The sequence below is a fragment of the Vombatus ursinus genome, unplaced genomic scaffold (assembly GCF_900497805.2).
Source record: "Vombatus ursinus unplaced genomic scaffold, bare-nosed wombat genome assembly UNPS02014779.1, whole genome shotgun sequence".
Taxonomy (NCBI): Eukaryota; Metazoa; Chordata; class Mammalia; order Diprotodontia; family Vombatidae; genus Vombatus; species Vombatus ursinus.
The window spans coordinates 6,699,703-6,724,305 of NW_020954557.1; the positions used below are offsets into that span (position 1 = coordinate 6,699,703).

At 35.8% G+C, this 24,603-nt stretch overlaps 1 protein-coding gene across 1 annotated transcript in view; it reads right to left on the reverse strand.

Annotated features, from left to right (window-relative positions):
* Positions 1–24,603, reverse strand: part of LOC114045873 (polypeptide N-acetylgalactosaminyltransferase 13) — an 816,024-nt gene that overhangs the window by 237,713 nt on the left and 553,708 nt on the right. Inside the window, exon 8 of the mRNA XM_027866047.1 lies at positions 6,002–6,182. Within this exon, the coding sequence (XP_027721848.1) occupies positions 6,002–6,182 (181 nt within the window). The remainder of the gene's footprint in view (positions 1–6,001; positions 6,183–24,603) is intronic.

Genomic DNA, 24,603 nt, shown 5'->3' on the forward strand with positions numbered 1-24,603 from the left:
ATTCATGATATAAATTATGGTAAAATATGCATATGTACATACATATTTACATACATACATTCATATTAAGACTTCTGAGACAACCCTTGTAAGTATATATTTGCATACTTACTATCTCAAGATTCAAATGACAAAACATTACCATTCTATATATGTTGGGGATACAGATAAGAAAAAAAAAAGGAGCCCTTGCTATTAAGAAGTTTATAATCTAGTGGGAAAAAGACAAGATGCAAAAAAGAATCTGAAAAAGCTAAAAAAAAATAAAGAGGGGATACGGGAACTATTAGGAAATGGGTTATTTTTTTTTTAATTTGGGAAATGGTTGGGCTATGGGGTTTTTATTATTTTTATTATTTATTTTTTTATTTTATTTTATTTTATTTATTATTTTATTATGTAAAGCTCTGGAAGAATTTTTTTTTCTTTGCCCACCAGATCTCCAATCTGATGGACCAAGGCTCCAGAGGGTACTGATGTGATGTGGATAGAAAGGCTGATGTACTTTGATGATTTTTAAGCAACCGACTAAAAAGTAAAATAAGTATAGTAATTCAAAAGTGATGGGATGAGGCAGAATGGTGGTAGAGGTCCTGTAATCTAATCCAATTTCTGAAGTGAGGATTTTATATCTTATTTTTAAGGTTTGAGATTCATTTATCTGGAATACAGATCAAAATAATGTGATGTTTTCAAACAGGAACAGAATGCAAATTAGATTTTTCAACATATACTTTATAAATACCAAACTTTATTTTCCATTTTCTTTAGTCCCAAACAAGAACACAAACTATTGCCCATCAAGAAAAACAAAACAAAACACCTTGAGGAGCATGAAGAAGCCCAGCTGCTTCCAATAACACATCAATGGAAATATAGATAACAATTTTTTTAATAAAGGAAACTATTTTTATTTAACAGCCAGCATTTTAGATAAATAAACATTTAGTTTCACAATCACACTTATAACTTTATAGTTCTCTTATCTCTTACCTGAAACTAAGGAGTTTTCTATCTGTAATAGAGGCTATTCTGTGATGATTTGCTCCTGTACACTTCAGTTCCTTTCACAGGATTGGCTAATACAATCATACTGTTTCAAACTGAACTAGTACAATCACCAGTTTAAAAAAACAAAACAAAACTCCTTTTGGCTTTAAAAGCCTACAGGGTTTAAAAAAAATGATACTGCTTTAGTATGTGCATGTTTAGAAAATTACCCGGAAAGCAATTGAATTATTTTTAAGTTATCATTAGAAGCCATTATAGAAATAAAGTACACAGGGGTCAAAGTTTCAAAACCTAAATAGTCTCCTGGCCAAAATTAAACTGTCAACATACTCATCCAGAAACCATACTGAATCCCTGACTGATGTTTCCAAGGTAAATAGGGCAAAACAGAAACAGTTCAGGACATTTAGCTGCATCGTAAATGCAAATGACAGTAATGATAAAACATTTTATTACTATGATAGGCATCCTTAATCATAGTTATTTACAACCCTAGTCAGTTCCCTAAATGAATGGCAAATGTCAGAAAAAAATAAGAATCACTACACATGTAAAAACATGACCTTATAAAAAATTTAGCCTTAGGCTCATGAATTATAAATGCCATGTTGGATTATGGCATTATTATATGCATAACCTCTTATTCATCGTATTTCTATTCAATCTAATTTACCTTCTAGTTGGTAGTAGTCTTGGGAGTACTACCCATCTTTGGTAAAGACTGAAAGTCCCAAAGAACAGTGGGAATTAAACTAAATGACTCTTCTAGAAGCAATCAAATTTAAACACATTATTTTCCACATACTTAGGGAACAGTCTTAGCATTCCCCATCGAGTTTGTCTCTTCCCTATACACAGAAGAGAATAGGCCAACATAATGTTTATGTGACAATAGCGGAGAACAAGGAGAAAACTGCCTTGCCTGTAAGTATTTAATCTTTGGGCCAGAGAGTAGGGTAAACAGCAGAGAAGTAGAGAGGAAAAAGAAAGGATTAGGATTAAAGAGGCCATAGAGTAGATCAACAGATAGGGAAAATCAACAGAAAAGCAGACTTACAAATAAGTCTAGGAAAAGACCCTAGGTCAGAAGAGAAAGTTGACTTTACTAGATGATGACATTTATTGACATAATATAGATTGATGACAGCTGATGGCACTCCCAGAATGATGGAATTCCCAGAAGACAATGACAAATTAACAGTCTAAGAAGCATGATTTGTCTTGGCTATCTATATACGTGCCACGACCATATTTGTTCCCTGTGCATTCACCATGCCATGCTTGTTCTGTGGATATATATATATATATATGTTCCCATTCTGTGTGCCCTTGCCAACTGGGTATGGCAAACTATGAGAAAGGGTGCTCCTGTGTGTATGGATAACATTACTTGTCATTTATTTTACGAATGACTTTATATCACAAATGTTTTATTACATTGATACATTATAAATATTTTATGATAATTATCATGATATAATACTTTTATTATATTTACTTTATGGTAGAACATTGACCTTAGAGTCAGGAAGTGTCTGAGGCTAGGTTACATTTAGACTCAGACATTTTCTAACTATATGAACTTGAGCGAGTCACTTAATCTCTGTCTCAATTTCCTCAAATGTAAAAAGGGGGTCATAATAGTACTGACCTCCCATGGTTGTTGTGAGGATCAAATGAGGTAAAGCACATAGTACAGTTGCTGCCACATAGTAGGTGCTATATAAATGACAGTCATGATGATAATGATGATGATGATAGAGTTGATTTGTTTTTTTCTTTAAACTAATGTGTCCTATGGTGGTATTTTACAACTGTATTATAAGAACTGATAAAAATATAATCTTCCATTTACCAGTGCTAAATGACAAAACCTTGCTTTACCAAATATCAGCTAGGTGACTCAGCAGACAGAAAGTAACAAAGATTTTAATTTAAATCCTTATTAACTTACTAAAGCTTTATAACCCTAGGAAAGTAACTTAAAATCTCTCTGCCTCAGTTTCCTCATTTGTAAAATGGAGAGAATAATAGCACCTACCTCACATGGTCATTGTCAGGATCAAATGAGAGAAGATATGCAAAATGATTCCCAAACCTTGAAATACTATAGAAATATTAGCTATCATTTTCATTATATCAATATAATTCATCCACATTAGGTGCAAGGTAGTTGTCCTTTTAAGAGCTTACATTGCTGCCCTTAATGGAAACTATTTGGTGCAGCTTCAAGCACACAGCAAAGAGACTTACATTCTAATGAGGGAGACAAGGTGCAAACAACTACCAATGTGTAAGATATATACAGTGTAAATGAGAGACAATTTCAGAGGGGAGGCACTAGAATTGAAAAAAAAAATGGGAAAGGCTACTTGATAAAAGTGAAGCTGAAATTTTCAGGAATCTAAAGAAGCCAGAGACAAAGAACACAAAAGAGACAAAGAAGAAAGAGACAAAGAATGAGAGGCATAAGGTACAGCCATTGAAAAGGCTGAGACCATAGATAGAGTCTCTTAGGGGAGGCAAAGAAAGGATGTCAGTGTTACTAGATTGTAGAGTTTATGGAAGGGAGTAAAGTGTTAGAAGACTAGGAAGGTAGGAAGGAACTGGGTTGTGAAGGATTCCAAGCAAAACATTTTGTATTTGACCCTGGATGAAACAGGGAAACACTGGAGTTTATTAAATAAGGAAACAGCTGTCATATGTGTTTTGGAAAGATCACTTTGGCAGCTGAGTCTAGGATGGACTGAAATGGGGAAATATTTGAGGCAAAGACACCAAAATAGGAGGATATTACAATTGTCCAAGCATAAGGTGATGAGAGTCTGTACTAGGTTGGTGCTTGTACCAGATGTTAAGAAAATAGAATCAACAGGACTTAACAAAAAATTCAATATTGGGGTGAGTGAGAAAAGTGAGAGAAGAGGAATAGAGGGTGATGTCAAGGGTCCAACACTGGGTGAATGGGAATTTGGTGCTATTTTTCACAGTTAGTTCAGAACAGAAGGGGAAGGGACTTGGGAGGGAAATAATGTGTACATTTCTAGACATGCTAAATTTAAGATGTCTTTTGGACATTCCATCATGGATGTCCGTAGGAAGCTTAAGATGTGAATCAGAAAGGTAATGGAGAGGTGAAGGCTGGATAAATAGATGTGAGAATCATCTGCATAGAGATGATAATTCTTTTTGTTATTTACATTGCTTGGTATCTTAAGTGCTTTGCAATTGGCTTCATGACTTTTGCAACATCTGGTAATAGTGTTATACTGGTTGAGCACTCAGCCATGATTGGCATAATTGCTTTCTGAAAACAGCAATTTTGAAACTGTGAAAGCAGCAAGGGCTATTGAAAGTTTTCAGAGACTTCAGGGACCTCATGTTAAATCTCACATTGTTTTATGACCTCATTAATACTCAAATGGGTCAGTGATAGGTAGCCAGCTTTGGTTACCTAGGTGGAGAATTTAATCCCATTCTCCTTCCCTCAACGTATCTTCTTCCTGCCCTCACACCCACACTTTTGGGCATAGTAAAGGCAGAGTCCACATCTGACTGTGCAGACTAACTCAGAGGCATGCAAAACAGTCTTCAGGAAGGCAGGAGAAAATTTCTGCATATTCCCCAAATATATTTTGGCTTCTTAAAGTCCTTAGCTTGGATATAAATAAGCGTGTTTTATAAGAACAGTAACTCTCAAAATAATACTTATTATGATGTGAAAACTACATTTTTTACCACATACAAGCACTCCCTGCTGAGCAACTTAATGACATTAGTTCCAGATACTGTGTTCTCTTTTTCATCCTTTAACTATTAGACTTGTCATTTTACAACACATACCACTGTTTGGGAAATGCTTCTATGGAGAATAGTTATTTGCCTTTTTTTTCCCCAAATAGAAAATAGTGCAGATTTTAGTGCTTACTCACTTTAGAAATAATATTTGTTATCAGGAATGAATATGATTCAAAGATGTAAGATCAGCATTGATTATTTATCTTCTGAAATCCCAACTTTCATGTTATTATGTATAGAATTTACATTTTCTTTTTCTATTTCACCTATTCTTATTTGCTATTGTACATTTCTACTACCATTTGGCTTGAATTCTAGCAGTTACATCAAATGAAAATGAAAAGGTTACATAAATGTCACTATCTCACTGTGAATTTTATATACTGTTGACAAAATATATTGTCTGAACATCTGGGATGGGTTTCTATTGCAGGGAGAAATAGATCTGTGTGTGAAATAGTATTTCTGGCAATAGTTTCCTGACACAGAAGAGGTATGAAAATGTGTGAAAAAAAAAAGACTGTCTCCTAATTACACTTTTATATACATGTTGTCCTCATTTTTCCTCTCTATAAAATAATATTGAATCTGTATGTAAGAGTTCCCCTTTCCTCAATATCTCTGCTAAAGATTAATCCTATTGGGTCTTCACACATTAAAAAAAACAAAGGTCAGATAAAAAACAAAAACTGTCTTAAGAGAGTTAGATGATTGATACATCTAAGACAAAATTGGGACAAGCCCTGGGACAAAGGACCAAAGATTCTCATATTGCTATCCCTTAAGTCTAAAAAATCTCATCAACCACTAGATGAATTCAGTGTCCACATGTCAGGATAAGACTCTGAATCATGTTAATGACCCACCTTCCAAAGTTCTTTACATTATGCCCTTCTCTCCTCCATGATACTGGTAAGAAAAGAAACAACTATGTTTGTGATTAAATGAGGCATTTGAGACACATAATATTGTATTTATTATACTGTGTAATTTACATTTTAGATTTAAAATTATTTTATCAAGAAGATCTTTGCAAAAATATAGGTTTCTGAATATTTGAATAACAAATATACCTATTTGAATAACCATCATCAAAATAAGGAGGTCCAACAAGGAAAATGCCTATATTTGCATGGAATTCTACTTTATTCTTCTCCAAAACAAACAAACCAAAACAGCCAGAATTGCTTACCTGGGGATATGATATAGAAGAAATCTTTAAATTCATCCATCCAGACTTCTGCTAGTCTCCTATTATTCTTGTTGATGACATGACCAGTGCCCCCTGGAAATGTATATGGGGTTGCCTTGCGAAACACATGACCCACATGAGAACAGGTTACAATTTCTAATGATCCACCACACTGCCAAATCTGAAAAGAGGGGAAAAACCATTTTATAAGTCTCATAAATAAACAAATGAAGGTGGAATAAGAAGAAGCATGGCTGTAAAAGACAATACACTATTAGATTTTAAAATTTTGATTTGAAATTAAGAAGACATTCTGAAATTTAATTTAAGATACATCATTCTGAGGGACAGGATTTTATGTAACAAATTGACATATTTATTTTTAGCAAAAAATTTAACTTATGTCTCATTGAATTTTGGCTATCTATCTATCTGCCATATTTATAAAATATGGAAACAATCAGATATCCTGATTTTCAGTTCATGGTTTTAAATTACCAATACCTGTCAGTCAACCTACTTGTGGGTTCACACACACATGTATGTATATATATATTTATTATATATATATATTATATATATGTGTGTGTACATATATGTATGTGTATGTATGTATGTGTGTGTGTGTATATATATATATGTATATAAGTGACTACAATATATTACATGCTAAAAAATTCTGATCTCCGTAATACATCATATCATGGTATGATACCATGACTATGTATGTCCTCTTAGGTTGGGAGAATTTTTTGGTTATAATTTACAAATGTATTTTTTTTAATCTTCCACTTGCCGAATTCTAATTTTTAAGAAATTATTTTTCCGAATCCCTCCAAATACCTGTAAAAAATGGTTCTAAACAAATTTCAAAGCAGCAGAACCCACAAAAAGACAGAGTGAAACAAATTTCCAGCCCAAGAAAACCTGGATGGTTGATCAGAAAGGTATATCATGCTGGGCTGGGAGAGGAATGCAGTTCGGCGTGGGTACAGGCCTTAGCAAAACTGGAACAGGCCTCAGAGGACTGAGTCACAGGCAGCGTTGGAGGTTTTCAGACTTCTCAGTCCATGAGTGCCAAAGACAACTTAGAAGGTCAGTAGGAAAAGTCTGTGTGAGAGAGAAGTACTGTCCCAACCCCAGTACTTGAATGTGGCCTCTGGGCAGTGGCTGCCTCCAGAGCTTCATAGACTGAGGGGGAATCAAGTGACTGATCAGAGGGGGATTACAGGAATCTCTCTGCTGGTGCAGGATTCTCTTGCTTTGCCCATGCTTGGATCTAGGTCATGGTGCTGGGTGGTGGTTCTGGGGCAAGGAGGAGTGCTAGCATGGTGGAGCTTGTAGTGGTGGTGGAGATGAAATGTTCCTCACAGTTCCAAGACAGAAAAGAGTGCTTGTGGTCACTCATAGACCAGAGCACAGGACAGGAAAGGAGTAAACACCTCGCCCTTTATCATAGCACCTTGGAAGAACTGAAAATTTAAAGGTTCCTAGAAGTATCTCTGAAAAGAGCTGCACAAAATCCCCAAAGCTTGGGACAGTACATTCTTCAAACTGGAAGCAGACGCCTACCTTAACGAAGAGTTTATAATTCAAGTAATTGGCTGAGATCATGAGCAAGCATCACAAAAAGAGTCAGATCACAGAATGTTACTTTGGTGACAAAGAAGATCAAAACATACTACCAGAAGAAGATAACAAAGTCAAAGCTTCTACATCCAAAGCCTCCAAGAAAAATATGAATTGGTCCCAGGTCATGGAAGAACTCCAAAAGGATTTTGAGAAGCAAATAAGGGAAGTAGAGGAAAAACTGAGAGTGATGCAAGAAAATCATGAAAATAAGTCAGCAGCTTGCTAAGGGAGACCCAAAAAAATACTGAAGAAAATAACACCTTAAAAAATAGCCGACCCAAATGACAAAAGAGGTCCAAAAAGTCAATGAGGAGAAGAATGCATCAAAAAGCAAAATTGGCCAAATGGAAAAGGAAGTCCAAAAGCTTACTGAAGAAAATACTTCCTTAAAAAATAGAATGGAGAGGGGGAGTGAAAGCAGTGACTTGCTTGAGCTCTCCCCCAAACCTCTCCAAACACCTGCAAAAAAAATGGCTCTAAACAAATTCTAAAGCAGCAGAGTGAAAACAAAAAGACGGAGTGAAACAAATTTCCAGCCCAAGACAACCTGAATGGTTGATCTGAAAGATATATTGCGCTGGGCAGGGAGAGGAGCACAGTTCAGCATGGGTGTGCAGGCTGCAGTGAACCTGGAGCATGTCTCAGAGGACTGAATTGCGGGCAGCTGTGGCAATTTCCAGACTTCTCAACCCATGAATGCCAAAGACAATTTAGAAGGTCAGTGGGAAAAGTCTGTGACTGTGGTGAGAGAAGGAGCTAGGTCTCAGTCACAAGTCCTGAGCTCGGCCTCTGGAGCAGCGGCTGCTTCCTGAGCTTCTGGCCCACAGACTGAGGGGGAATCCAGTGGCTGATCAGAGGGTGATTGCAGGGATCTCTTTGCCAGTGCTGAGGCAGGAATCTCTTGCTCTGCTCATGCTTGTATCTGGGTCACAGCTCTGAGGGGGTGTCCAGGGATGAGGAGGAGTGCTGGCATGGTGGAGCTTGTTGTGGCGGTGGAGAGGAAACACCTCGCCCCTTATCATACCACCTTGGAAGAACTGAAAATTTACAGGTCCCTAGAAGTATCTCTGAAAACAGCTGTACAAACCCCCAAAGCTTGGGACAGTACATTCTCCACATTGGAAGCAGACTTTTACCTTAACAAAGAGTTTAAAACTCAAATAATTGGCCGGGATCATGAGTAAGCAGTGCAAAAAAAGTCAGCCTATATTATCTTATTTTGGTGACATAGAAGATCAAAACATACAACCAGAAGAAGGAAACAAAGTCAAAGCTCCTACATCCAAAGCCTCCAAGAAAAATATTAATCAGTCCCAAGCCTTGGAAGAGCCTAAAAGGGATTTTGAGAAACAAGTAAGCGAAGGAGAGGAAAAACTGGGAAGAGAAATGAGAGTGATGCAAGAAAATCATGAAAAACAAGTCAACAGCTTGCTAAAGGAGACCCAAAAAAATACTGGAAAAAAAAACACTTTAAAAAATAGCCTAACCCAAACGGCAAAAGAGGTCCACAAAGCCAATGAGGAGAAAAATGCCCTAAAAAGCAAAATTGGCCTAATGGAAAAGGAAGTCCAAAAGATTACTGAAGAAAATACTTCCTTAAAAAGTAGAATAGAGCAATTGAAAGCTAGTGACATTACGAGAAATCAAGACACTATAAAACAAATCCAAAAGAATGAAAAATTAGAAAACAATGTGAAATGTTTCATTGGAAAAACAACTGACCTGGAAAATAGATCTAGGAGAGAGAATTTAAAAATTATTGGACTATCTGAAAGCCGTGATCAAAAAAAGAGCCTAAACATCATCTTTCAAGAAATGATCAAAGAAAACTGCCCTGATATTTTAGAACCAGAGGGCAAAATAGAAATGGAAAGAATCCAATGATCTCTTCCTGAAAGAGATTCCCAAAGGAAAACTCCTAGGAATATTGTAGCCAAATTCCAGAATCCTCAGGTGAAGGAGAAAATATTACATGCAGCCAGAAAGAAACAATTCAAATATTGTGGAAACCCAATCAGGATAACATCAAAACATACAACCAGAAGAAGGAAACAAAGTCAAAGCTCCTACATCCAAAGCCTCCAAGAAAAATATTAAAATCAAGATTTAGCAACTTCTATATTAAGGGACCGCAGGCATGGAATATAATATTCTGGAGGGCAAAGGAAATAGGATTACAACCAAGAATCACCTGCCCAGCAAAACTGAGTATAATCCTGTGGGTGAAAAAATGGTCACTCAGTGAAATGGAGGACTTTCAAGCATTCTTAATGAAAAGACCAGAGCTGAATAGAAAATTTGACTTTCAAATACAAGACTCAAGTGGAACATGAAGAGTTAAACAGGAAAGAGAAATCATAAGAGACTTATTAAGGTTGAACTGTTTACATTCCTGCATGGAAAGATGATATTTGTAACTCATGAGACCTTTGTCAGTATTAGGGTAGTTGGAGAGAAAAAAATATATATATATATGTGTGTGTGTATATATATATATAGACATATGGATAGAGAGATAGAGGGCACAGGGTCAGTTGAAGATGAAGGGGGCCTATCTGGAGAATAAAATTAAGGTGTGACAGAGGAATATACTAGGAGAAGGAGAAAGGGAGAGGTAGAACAAGGTAAATTATATCACAAAAAGCAGAAAAGAAAAGGCTCTTACAGTGAAGGGGAAATAGGGGAAGGTGAGAGGGAATGAGTGAATCTTATTCTCATAGGATTTGACTTAAGGAGGGAATAACATACACACTCAATTGGGTATGGAAATCTGTCTTACTCTACAGGAAAATGGGGGGGAAAGGGACAAGAGAGTAGGGGGATGATAGAGAGGAGGGCAGATTGGGAAAGGGGGTAATCAGAAGCAAATATTTCTGAGGAGGGACAAGGTCAAAAGAAAGAATAGAATACATGGGGGAGGGCAGAATAGGATTAAGGGAAATAGAGTTAACTTTTCACAGCATGTCTTCTATGGAAGTGTTTTGTATAACTGCACATGTATAACCTATATTGAGTTTCTTGCCTTATCAATGAGGGTGGGTGGGGAGGGAGGAAGGGAGAATATTTGGAACCCAAAGTTTTAAAAACATATGTTTAAAAATATGTTTTCACATGCAACTGGGAAATAACTAATATAGGAAATGGGGTACAGAAATCTAGCCTGCCCTACAGAAAAATAGAAGGGGAAGGGGATAAGAGAAGCGGGGGAGAGATAGAAGGGAAGGCAGACTAGGGGAAGGGGTATTCATAATGCATGCCATCTTGGGGTGGGGGGAGGGGTGAGATGGGGTGAAAATTTGGAACTCAAAATCTTGTGGGAGTAAATGTTGAAAACTAAAAATAAATAAAAAAATGAAAAAAAGTAGAATGGCACAATTGGAAGCTAATGACTTTATGAGAACTCAAGATACTGTAAAACAAATTCAAAAGAATGAAAATATTAAAAAAAAAGCAATGTGAACTATGTCATTGGAAAAACAACTGACCTGGAAAATAGATCTACAGAAAGAATTAAAAAAAAAATATTGGACCATCTGAAAGCCATGATCAAAAAAAGAACCTAGACATCATCTTTCAAGAAATTGTCAAGAAATACTGCCTTGATATTTTAGAACCAGAGGGCAAAATAGAAATGGAAAGAATCCACCAATTACCTTATGAAAGGGATCCCCAAAGGAAAACTCTTAGGAATATTGTAGCCAAGTCCAGAGTTCCCAGGTCAAGGAGAAAATATTGCAAGCAGCCAGAAACAAACAATTCAGGTATTGTTGAAACACAATCAGTATAACACAAGATTTAGCAGTTTCTACATTAAGGGACCACAGGGCTTGGAATATAATATTCTGGAGGGCAAAGGAGATAGGATTACAACCAAGAATCACTTACCCAGCAAAATTGAGTATAATCCTTCAGGGGAAAAAATGGAATTTCAGTGAAATAGAGGACTTTCAAGCATTCTTGATGAAAAGCCCAGAACTGAATAGAAAAATTTGACTTTCAGATACAAGACTCAAGAAGGTAAGAGGTAAACAGGAAAGAGAAATCATAAGAGACTTATTAAGGTTGAACTGTTTACATTCCTGCATGGAAAGATGATATTTGTAACTCATGAGACCTTTGTCAGTATTGGAGTAGTTGAAGGGAAAAAATTCTATGTATGTATATAAATAGATGATAGATAGATTGATAGATAGATGATACGCAGATAGATAGGTAGATAGATAGATAGATAGATAGACAGACAAATAGAGGGCACAGGATGAGTTGAAGAAGAAGGTGTGATATCTGGAGAATAAAATTAAGGGGTGTGAAAGGATTATATGGAGATTAGGAGAAAGGGAGAGGTAGAATGGAGTAAATTATCACATAAAACAGATGAGAAAAGGGTTTTACAGTGGAGGGGAAGGTGAGGAAGGTGAGAGGGAATAAGTGAATCTTATTCTCATCAGATTTGGCTTAAGGAGAGAATAACATACACACTTAATTGCATATGGAAATCTATCTTACCCTACAGGAAAATAGGGGAGGAAGGGGACAAGAGAGCAGGAGATGATAGAGGGGAGGGCAGATTGGGGAAGCAAACAGTTCTATTTTTTTCAGGCAATTGGGGTTAAGTGACTTGTCCAGAGTTAAACAGCTAGTAAGTGTCAAGTGTTTGTTCCAAGTCCAGATTTGAACTCAGGTCCTCTCGACTTCAGCGAGTGTGCTCTAAATTCTGAGCCACTTAGCTGCCCCAAGAAGCAAACACTTCTAAGGAGGCACAGGGTCAAAAGAGAGAATGGAATAAATGGGACATTGGATAGGATTAAAGGAAATATACTCAGTTTTTTCACAACATGACTACTATGTAAGTGTTTGCATGACTACACATGTATAACCTGTATCAAGTTACTTGCCTTCTCAATAAGGGTGGGTGAGGAGGGAGGAAAGGAGAAAATTTGGAACCCAAAGTTTTAAAAACAAAATTAAAAAAAATTGTTTTCACATGCAACTGGGAAATAAAATATACAGACAATGGGGTATAGACATCTATCCTGCCCTGCAGGAAAATTGAAGGGGAAGGGGTTAGGAGAAGGAGAGGAGAAATAGAAGAGAGGGAAGATTAGGAGAAGGGGTATTCAGAATGCATGCTATCTTAGGGTGGGGGAAGGGATGAGATGGGGAGAAAATCTGGAACTCAAAATCTTGTGGAAGTCAATGTTGAAAACTAAAAATAAATTATTTTAAGAAATTATAAGAAAAGGAAATTATTTTTCCTTAGTGTGATTTTGTACTTTTTTTTCTATTTGACCAATTTTGGTTTTTAAATTATTATTTTATTCAGTATTTTTCTTCCTCTTTTACCAAACTGTTGTCTTTTCATAAATTTCTTCCTTCACTCTTATTTGTTTTACTAATGTTTGCTCTGCTACTCTTATTTGATTTTGAAAATCCTTTTTTAGCTCTTCTAGGACTTTTTGTTAGGTCTGTGTCCAATTCACCTTTTTCTTTGAGATTTACTTTTAGCTATTTTGACCTGATTGTCTTCTTAGTTTGTTTCTTGATTGTCAACATAGATTTTTATGGTTAAGATTTTTGTTATTGTTGTTGTAATTGTTTTCTTATTTTCGCATCTCATTTCTTGATTTTGAACTTTATGTTGAAGTTGGCCTATGTTCTTGGAATGGGGGGGCAACGGTATAAAGGGGCTCTGTCTCAAGCTTCAGGCTTTTTTGTACTGCTTTTTTCAGAGTTAGTTCTGGGAGTTTGGAAGTTTTCAGTGATTCCAAGGTAGTGTGATCTGAAAAGAGGTGTGGTCAATGCTCTTCTGGTCTGCACTCTGGCCTTTACCCAGGAAGAGTCCTTTATCCCTTGCAATCACAATCAATATTGCTCCTCTAGGCCCTTGTTGTCATGGGACCAGAATTAATACTGACCATCAAGGCCCCAGTTCCCTTGGGACCAGAAGTGATATTGTTCTTCAGATCCCCTGCTACTTCTTGATTGAAAGTGTTCCTCTCTCCTCTGGAAATATGACCCGGAAGTTAGCATAGGTAATGAGGTTGCCAAACAACTTCCAGTTCTGCATTTACTGCTAGCTCAAAGGACCCCTGTAATCTCTTTCTGACCAGTTCCCTATTCCCTTTACCATCTATGGCTTGAGAGATCTTGAAGCTGCTGCTGCTTCTGTTGCCACTACCTAGTCACACCACTGGTATTACATTCACATGGGCTCTGGGCCAGCTTCCACTTTTGTATCACAGATATCCACCCCTCTAAGCTGTCTTTGGCTAGAAGAGTGTCTCACCAGCTCTTCCTGATTCCAGGCCCTCCTACTCTATCTACTGAGCCAGCTAGCTGCTCAGGGGACTATGTATTAAGACTTATAAACTTGCAATCTTTCTTCTTTGTTTATCTTAACTATTCTGTGTTTCTCTAATATTTAAAGTTAATTCCTCTTTCCCTAGAACCCATCAACACCAATTTTATTTTTAAGTAAAGAAGGATTTCTGGTTAGTAACTATATTCAGTTTCTTGAAAACTTATATATATATACAGAGAGAGAGAGAGAGAGAGAGAGAGAGAGAGAGAGAGAGAGAGAGAGAGAGAGTTTAATCGAACTTAATAGAAAACATGTAGATTTTACATTCAAAAATTTCCTCCAGGATTCTGTGCTTCTATAGGACAAACTGAGGCACTGGGGGTAGAAACAAAAAGCTCATTATCTTTATTAAAGTATTTTGTGAAAAGAACTATTTAATATTTCCCCATCATCCATATTGTATTGGATTTGTGATACTTATGCCATCAACCTTTATGTGTATAAATAAAAATTGTACGACCACAAACACCCATTCTACACATTCTAATTAGGGTAGGAAACTGATCTTAAAATTGCTAGCCATGGAAAAGCAATAAGTCAAATTAATAAACATTCATAAAGTGCTTACTATGTGCCAGATACTATGCTAATTCTGAGGATCCAAAAGCAGAGATATATTCTAATGGGGGAAAACAACATATAAAAGGAACCTGAATAGTATTACAAAGGAAGGGTGGAGAAATGGGGACATGGTGAAGAAAGAAGTGCAGCATCAGTTGTGAAGCCAAGAGAGAATGAAGAAGTGATCATAGTCGGCCAGGTGTCTTTCCTTCAAATGGAGAATCTGGGAGAAAATGATCAATTAAAGGAAGGGGATGCAGAGGCAGAGAGAACTTCTAAGATGACAAGGCTGCTAGGGAGAGGTGGTTAAGACAGCTTCTAGATCTTTAAGGTTGTGGGGACATGAGAGAAAATAAAATCCAGAAAGAAAAGGAGCAAAGCCTAAAATGGAATTAAAGGAGTAAAGCTGCATAGCCCTTGAGCTACCTCAAGCAGAGGTGTCAACCTTAAATCCCTATGAGTTGCATATTGACTAAGAAAACCACAAATTAACCTTATAAAGTATGGTATATTTTTATTTATTTTGTTGAACATTTCCCAATTACATTTAAAAATATTTTTTTCCAGTTGCATGTAAACAATTTTAACATTTTTTAAAAAATTTTGAATTCTAGGTTCTCTCATGTTCCTATACCCTCATTGAGAAGGCAAACAATTTGATATAGATTTATATATGTGCAGTCATACAATGCATATTTCCACATTATTCATATTGTGAAAGAAAACACAAGACAAAAAAGAAAAAAAAGAACAAGAAAAGTAATTTTTTTTAAAGCATGATTCAAACTGCATTCAGACTCCATTAATTATTTCTCTGTTGGTGGACAACATTTTTCATCATGTCTTTTGGAATTGTCTTGGATCATTGTATGGCTGAGAAGTCTATCATGGTTGATCATTGCACAATGTTGCTATTACTGTGGATAATATTCTCCTGGTTCTGCTCACCTCACTTTGTATCAATTCATGTAAGTTTTTTTCCAAGTTTTTCTGAAATCTGCCTGCTCGTCACTTCTTATAGCAGAATAGTATTTCGTCACAGTCACATAACCACAACTTGTTCAGTCATTCCCTAGCTGGAGGACATCCCCATAATTTCCAATACTTTGCCACCACTAAAAGAGCTGTTATATAAATATTTTTGTACACATAGGTCTTTTTTATTTTTGTCCATTATATCTTTGGGACAGACCTAGTACTGGTATTGCTTAGTCAAAGGATATGCATGGTTTTATAGCCCTTTAGGCATAGTTCCACAATGCTCTCCAGAATGATTGAATCAGTATGCAACTTTACCAATAGTACATGAGTGTTTTAATTTTCCCATGTTCCTTATAACATTTGTCATTTTCCTTTTCTGTCCTATTAGCCAATCTGATAGGTGTGAGGTAGAGTAGCTCAGCATTGTTTTAATTTACATTTTGATCATCAAGAGTGATTGAGAGCATTTTATATGACTATATGTAGCTTTGATTACTTTGTCTGAAAATTGTTCATATCCTTCGACCATTTATCAATTGAGGAATGGTTCTTATTTCTATACATTTGACTCAGTTCATATATATATATATGTTTGAGAAATGAAATCTTTATCAGAGAAACTCTGTAATTTTTTTCACAGTTTGATTACCAATTATGTATTTCCCTCCATCTTATTTTCCCCTGTTTATCCTTCTCTCTCTCCTTTTACCCTATCCATTCTCAAAAATGTTTTGCTTCTGACATTTTTCTTTTAGGCGATAGGGTTAAGTGACTTGCCCAGGGTCACACAGTTAGTAAGTGTGATGTGTCTGAGGCCAGATTTGAACTCAGGTCCTCCTGAATCCAGGGCCAATGCTCTATCCACTGCACCACCAAACTGCCCCTGCTTCTGACTTTTACCTGCTCTCTTCCTTTCTATCAACTCCACCCTGCTTTTCTTATCCCCTGCCCTTCCTATATTCCTGTATGGTAAGTTAGATTTCTAATCCTGAATGTGTATATTATTCCTTATGAGCCAATTCTGATGTACTCCCCTCCTTTCTTTCCCAATTTTCCCCTCCATTGTAAAATCTCATTCAGGGCTCTTTTATGTCAGACAATTTGTCCCATTATAACTCTCACTTTCCCCTTCTCCCAGTGTATTTTTTGTTCTCATCCATTAATTTAATTTTTTTTATATTATCATACCATCACATTCAACTCACCCCTATGCTTTATATGTATACTCCTTCTAACTGCCCTTCTAATGAAAAAGTTTTTAGAAGTAATACATACAATTTTCCCATGTAGGAATATAAATAGTTTAACCTTATTGAATTTCTTATTATTCTTTCCTGTTAACCTTTTTAAACTTTGATATCATCTTGTATTTGAAAGTCAAATTTTCTGTTCAGCTCTGACCTTTTTATCAGGAATATTCGAAAGTCCTCTATTTCTTTGAATGTCCATTTCCCCCCCTGAAGGATTATACTCAGTTTTTCTGAGTAGCTGATTCTTGGTTGTAATCCTAGCTCCTTTGCCCTCTGGAATATATTCCAAGGCCTCTGATCCTTTAACGTAGAAGCTGCTAAATCTCACATTATCTAGATGGTGTTTCCACAATACTTGACATGTTTCTTTCTGGCTAATTGCAATATTTTCTCATTGACATGGGAACTTTGGAATTTGGATATAATATTCCTGGCAGTTTTCATTTTGGGATCTCTTTCAGGAGGTGAATTCTAAGTTCTCTCATGCTCTCATGCTATATCAAACAATTTGATATAGGTTTGTATATGTGCAGTCATACAAAGCATATTTCCATATAAGTCATATTGTGAAAGAAAACACAAGACAAAAAAAAGAACAAGAAAAGTAATTTTTTTAAAGTATGATTCTTTCAATTAAAGGTGAATTCTTTCAATTTCTATTTTACACTCTGGTTCTAGAATATCAAAGCAGTTTTCCTTGATAAATTCTTGAAAGATGATGTCTTGGCTCTTTTTTTTTATCATGGCTTTCATATAATTTTTAAATTGTCTCTCCTGGATCTATTTTCAAGGTCACTTGGTTTTCCAATGATATATTTCACATTGTCATTTTTTTTCATTCTTTTAATTTTGCTTGGTTGTTTCTTAATGTCTCAAAAAGTCATTAGCTTCCACTTGCCCAATTTTAACTTTTAAGGAAAAAATAATTTAAGGAAGCTTTTGCAGCTCCTTTTCCAGTTGGTTAATTCTACTTGTTAAGGAGGTCTTCTCTTCAGTGAATTTTTCTACCTCTTTTTTTCCATTTGACCAATTCTGCTTTTCAAGTCATTTTTTTTCTTCATTGGATATTTGTGCCTCTTTTACTCTTTGAACTATTCTGTTTTTAAGGTGTTATTTTCTTCAGTATTTTTTTTTTGTCTTCCTTTACCAAGTTGTTAACTCTTTTATCATGCTTTTCTTGCATCACTCTCATTTCTCTTCCCAATTTTTCCTCTTTCTCTTACTTGAATTAAAAAAAAAATTGAGTTCTTTCATGGCCTGAGACCAATTCATATTCTTCTTGGAGGCTTTGGATAGATGAATTTTTTACCTTGTTATCTTCTTCTGAGTGTATGTTTTGATCTTCCTTGTCACCATAGTAACTTCCTATGGTCAAATTTTTTCTATTGTTTGCTCATTTTCCAGCCTATTTCTTAACTTTTAACTCTATGCTAAAGTGGGACTCTGCTTCCCAAGTGAAGTGTTCCAAGCTTCAGGGATTTTTTGTTTGTTCATTTGCTTGTTTTTTGTTTTGTTTTGTCTTATCTATTTATTTATTAATTTGTTTTTTGAAGCTATTTTCAGTGGTAATTCTGGGGACCTGTAAGTTTTCAGCTCTTCCAAGATGATATGATCTAGGGAGTTGTATGTTTATTAATCTCCTATACCATGTAATGCTTTTTGAGTGACCACAAGAACCAATTTCAACACTTGAATTGTGACTATGGTCCCTGCTTCCCTGCAGCTACAAGTTCTGTTGTGTTAGTGCTCCTCCTCTCTCTGGAACAAAGACCCAGGACTGTGACCCAGATGCAAATATTGGCAATTCAACAGAATTCTGCCCCTGTTATAGCTAGAATTTTATTGTGATATTGAATAATAGTGGCAAAGAAAGAACTATGGAAGTTGAATTGCTATTTTTTTCCTCTTCTGTTGAGTTTTGTTTCCTCTTTCTGATGGTTTTCTCTATTGGTTTTAATTTTTATTCACAACATCACTAATGTGAAAATATATTTAATATGAATGTAAATGTATAGCTTATATCAGATTGTGTGCTGTCTTGGGGAGGGTGGTGGGGAAAAAGGGGGAGAAAAATTTTAAACTCAAAAGTATATGGAAGTGATTATTCATAAATCAAAATAAATTTATAAAAAAAGAAAAAGAAAACAAAAACAACAACAACAACAAAAAATAATAGTGGCAAAAATAGGCATTCCCTTATCTTATTGGGAAGGCTTGTAGCTTATCCCCATAATGAATAATGCTTCCTGGTGGTTTTACATGAATACTTCTTATCATTTAAGGAAAGCCACATTTATTCCTGTGATTTCTAGAGTTTTTAATAGGAATGAGTGTTGTATTTTATCAAAAGTTTTTTTCTGCATCTATTGAGAATAATTTTGGTTGGTTTACTTACTAATATAGTCAATTATGCTAATTATTTTCTTAACATTTTACCAGAACCACATTCCTGGTATAAATCCCAACTGGTAATAGTATATGATTTTCATGACACATTGCTATAATCTCCTTGCTAGTAAATTATTTAAAATGTTTATATCAATATTTATTAGGAAATTGGTCAATTGTTTTCTTTTTTTGTGTTTGCTCTTCCTGGTGTAGGTATCAGCATCATATTCATGTTGTAGAAAGAATTTAGTACAACCTTTTTTTGCTTATTTTTCAAAGTATTTTACATGGTATTGGAATTAATTATTCTTAAAATGTTTGGTAGAATTCACTTGTGAATCCATCTGTTCCTCAGAATAGATGACTTTTTCAATTTATTTTTCTATTATAGGGTTATTTGAGCATTCCATTTATTCTGCTGTTAATCAGGGAAATTTATATTTTTTGCAAATATTTGTCCATTTCACCAAGGTTGTTAGGTTTAATGGCATATAATTGGGCAAACTGGCTCCCACTAATTCTTATATTTCATCTTCAGTGATGAATTCACCCTTTTCATTTTTAATACTGGTGATTTGTTTTTCTTCTTTCATTTTAAAAATCAAATTACTCAAAAGTTTATCTATTTTTTTCACAAAAGCAGCATGTAGTTTTATTTATTAGTTCAACTATTTTTTCTTTCAATTTTATTAACCTCTCTTTTGATGTTTTGGAATTTCCATTTTATTGTATGGGGATTTTTAAATTATTCTTTTTCAAGTTTTTTTAGTTGCATTCCCAAATTGATCTTTCTGTTCCCTAGTTTGTTAATGTATGCATTTAGAGAGATAAATTTTCCCCTAAGTACTGCTCTGGAAGTATCCTAAAAATTCTGATATGTTGTCTCATTTTTGTCATTCTCTTTAAGGCAGTTATTGCTTATTTTGATGATTTGTTGTTTGATGCATTCATTCTTTAGGATTAGAACTTTAGCTTCAATTAAATTTTAATCTATAAATCCATGGCCCTTTATTGAATGTAATTTGTATTGCACTATGATCTGAAAAAGCACGCATTTAATATTTCTGTTTTTCTGCATTTGGTTGTGAGGTTTTTATACACTAAGACATGGTCAATTTTTGTGAGGGTGTATGTGCTACTGAGAAAAAGGAATATTCCTTTCTACTCCCATTCAATTTCTTGAGATCTAACTTTTCTATCACATCTTACTCTTCTAAAGTTCTATTCATCTCCTTATCTTCTTTATTGTACATTTTCTGGATAGATTCTGTCTAGTTCTAAGAGTAGAAAGTTGAGGTCCACCAACAGGATAGTTTTACTGTTTATTTCCTCCTGTAATTTATTAACTATTCTTCTATGAATTTGGATGCTATACCATTTGATGCATATATGTTTAGTATTGATATTACTTCATTGTCTGTGGTGTGTTTTACCAAGTTGTAGATTTCCCCAAATTTTTTTTCTCTACTTCTCTTATTTAATTTTTAAAATCTTTTTTGAAGAGAGGCAGAGTAAAGACAGGGACTCACCTGAGCTTTTCCCCAAAGCCATCCAAATACCTTCAAATAATGACTTTAAAGAAATTCTAGAACAACAGAACCCACAAAAAGATGGAGTGAAACAATTTTCCAGCCTAAGACAACTTAGAATGTCATAAGAAAAGGTCTGTAGCATCAGGGAGAGAGTAGAGCATAATACAGTATAGGCCATGGCAGCACAGCTCAAGCCCCAGCAAACCGCCTTGGGAGCCAATGAATCAGCAGTGTAGTGGCTGCTTCCAGAGCTCTCAGCCCACAGATGCTAAGGGGGTCAAACAACTGGCCAGAAGGAGATTATATGGGTTTCTTTGCTAGCACTGAAGCAGAACTTGGTTGCTTTGCCTATACTCAGATCTAGGTCACACTCTTGGGGGGAAGTCTCAGGGTAAGAAGGAGCACTAGCACATCAGAGCTTATGTCCACAGTACAGCAGGGACCCTTGTCACAGTTCCAAGACAGAAAATAGTGCTTGTTGTCACTCACAAACTAGAGCACAGGCCAGGAAAGTAGTAAACACCTCTCCTTAAATCATACCACCTTGGAAGACCTGAAAATTTGCAGATCCCTAGAAGTATCTCTGAAAACAGCTGCATAAAATCCCTGAAGCTTGGGATACTGTGCTCTCTACTTGTCAAGCAAAGTCCTACTTTAACAAAGATTTGAAAGTCAAATAATAGTCTGGGAATATGAGCAAACAATAGAAAATAATTCTGACCATAGAAAGCTTGCGGCTTGGGAGCTCAGCTAGCTGTGGGCATGGGTGGGTCCAGGAGAGTTGCCCCAGGCCAGGCACCTGTTGTGCCACTGCTGCCCAGACTCTGTGGAGCCAGGGCAGCAAGGCAGGCAGGCCAGGTAAGTTGAAGAAGCCCTAACTCAGAGAGAGATGAAGGACAGACAAGGAAGACTAAACACACTCAGAAGAAGACAATAAAGTCAAAATTCCTATATCCAGTCTTGAAGAACAATATGAATTGGTCTCATGCCATGGAAGAACTCAAAAAGAATTTTGAAAATCAAGCAAGAGAGGTAGAGGGAATAATGAGAAGAGAAATGAGAGTAATGCAAGAAGATCATGAAAAACAAGTCAAAAACTTGGTAAAGGAGGAACAAAAAATATTGAAGAAAATAACACCAAAAAAAGACTAGGCTAAATGGTAAAAGATGTCCAAAAAGCCAATGAGAAGAATGCTTTAAAAAGCAGAATTGGCCAAATTGTAAAAGTGGTACAAATATCCACTAAAGAAAAAAGAAAAAAAATAACCTCTTTAAAAAGTAGAATTGGCCAAATGGAAAAGGAAGTGTAAAGTTCACCAAAGAAAATAATTCCTTAAAAATTAGAATTAGGTAAGTGTAAGCTAATGACTTTCTGAGACATCAAGCAACAACAAAACAAAAACAAATGAATGAAAAAAAATAGATGATGTGATATATCTCACTGGAAAAGCAACAGACCAGGAAAACAGATCCAGAAGAGGTCATTTAAAAATTATTGAACTACCTGAAAGCCATGATCACAAAAAGAGCCCAGACATCATCTTTCAAAAAATTGTCAAGGAAAACTGCCTTGATATTCTAGAAACAGATGGTAAAATAGAAATTAAAAGAATCTGCCAATCACCTCCTGAAAGAGACCCCAAAACAAGAACTGTCAGGAATATTAAAGATAAATTCAAGAGCTCCCAGATCAAGGAGGAAATACTGCATTTAGCCAGAAAGAAAAAAAAAATCGAGTATTGTGGAGCCATAGTTAGGATAACACAAGATTTAGCAGTGTCTACATAAAAGGAGCAGAAGACTTGGCAGAGGGCAAAGTATCTAAGATTACAATCAAGAATCACCTACTCCACAATGCTGAGTTTAAGCCTTCAGGTGGGAAAATGGAAATACAAAAAAAAAATAGAGGACTTTCAAGGACTCTTGAAAAAAAGACCAAATCTGAATAGAAAACTTGATTTTCAAATGCAATACTCAAGAAAATCATAAAAAAGGTAAACAGTAAAGGAAAATCATAAGAGATTTAATAAGGTTAAACTGTTTACATTCCCACATGGAAAGATGATACTTGTAACTCATAAGAACTTTCTCACTATTAGGGGAGATAGAAGGAGTATATATAGACAGAGGTCATAGGTGTGAGGTGATTATGAAGGAATGATATCTAGAAAAAAGTAAAATTAATAGGTGAGAGAGGAATGTCCTGGGAGAAAAGGAAAGAGAGAGGTAGAATTGGGTAAATTATCTCACATAAAAGAGGCAAGATAAAGCTTTTACTGTGGAGGAGTAGAGAGGGAAGCAGAGACGGAATGAGGGAACCTTATTCTCATCAGAATTGGCTCAGAGGCAATAACATGCACTCAGTTGGCTCAAAGAGGGAATAATATACACACTCAATTAGATATAGAAATCTATTTTACCCTACAGGAACACATGTAATGGGAAGGGCATAAGAGAAGGGGAGTAATAGAAGGGAAGGCAGATTGGGGAAGAGGGTAGTCAGAAGCAAGACACTTTTGAAGAGGGACAGGGTGAAAGGAGAGAGAGAATAGAATAAACAGGGAGGGCAGTAAAATAGGATGGAGGGAAATATAGTTTGTAATAGTAACTGAAAAAAGAAATGGATCCTCTGCCTCAGCTCTGGCTTGCTGCTTGGGAGCTCAGCTAGCTGTGGGCAAGGGTGGGTCCAGGAGAGTTGCCCCAGGCCAGGCACCTGTTGTGCCACTGCTGCCCAGACTCTGTGGAGCCAGGGCAGCAAGGCAGGCAGGCCGGGTAAGTTGAAGAAGCCCTAACTCAGAGAGAGACGAAGGACAGATGCTGTAGCCACCAGGAAACTGGACTCTGTAGGACATGTGGTACGTGGGAACTAAATTTAAAGTTTCTTCACCTGAATTGAGAGGTTTTATGACATTCAGCAACCAGCCTGTCTCACATTATCTGATGTGAGTGAAACCTGGCCCAAGAAGCAGAATTCCTTTATTGTCTTTTACATGTATAAGGATGCATTAAGAAAAGAATCATGGAGAAATACTGTAAACTCCAAAAGATTGGGGAAGGATCCTTTAAAAGCCATTCTTGTTAAATCTAGGTAATATTATAAACAATATGTTATTAAGGAAATTAACATCTCAAGGATGTCCAGTAAAGAAAGAGAAGAATCAAGGAGAGAAATTGAAGTGTTGGCAAACATGAAGCATCCAAATATTGTCCTATATAGGGAATAATTTGAAGGTCAGATAAAATTTGCAAAAGAATACATAAGAACTCATCAACTAAGTGATTGTTTCTGTATAATTTAGTTATGACTATAGTTTCCTTATGCCAGGGGAATAATGCATATTATTGCAATGCCAGTATTATATGGACCCTGGTGGCCATGTCGATTCTTTGATATCATCCATATCCCCACTTAGTTCCAAACTGGCTGAGAACTGTTGATAATCTGTGGAAGGAATGGCATGCTGATGAAAATAAATGATTCACTCAAATTGTTCTTAACCCTTTAAGTCCTGTCAAGCATCACCTCTGAGAGAAAGCTCTGAGCCTTTGGAAAAAAGTTGAGAGACCTATCCACTCATTGGTATCCTTACATCTGAAATTATTAGATTTAAATACATTGAGTGTCTCCTTAATGGGGTGTAAGATTCTGTAGAGATAGTATTAGAAAAATTTAGGCCAGAGATTGTGAAATCTCTTCTCTCCATATATTAGAGGCTAGATAACCTTGTATCAATAATAAATTAAAAAAAAAAAAAACTTGAAGACAGACAACACCATGTAGGTTATAAAAAAACAAGTAAGGAGAAAAAGAAGTAGATGTCAAAAGAATATTAAAGAGCCAGGAATGTCCAACAAAAAATCTAGAAGAAGAAAATGATTCCACATTCTACATAATCA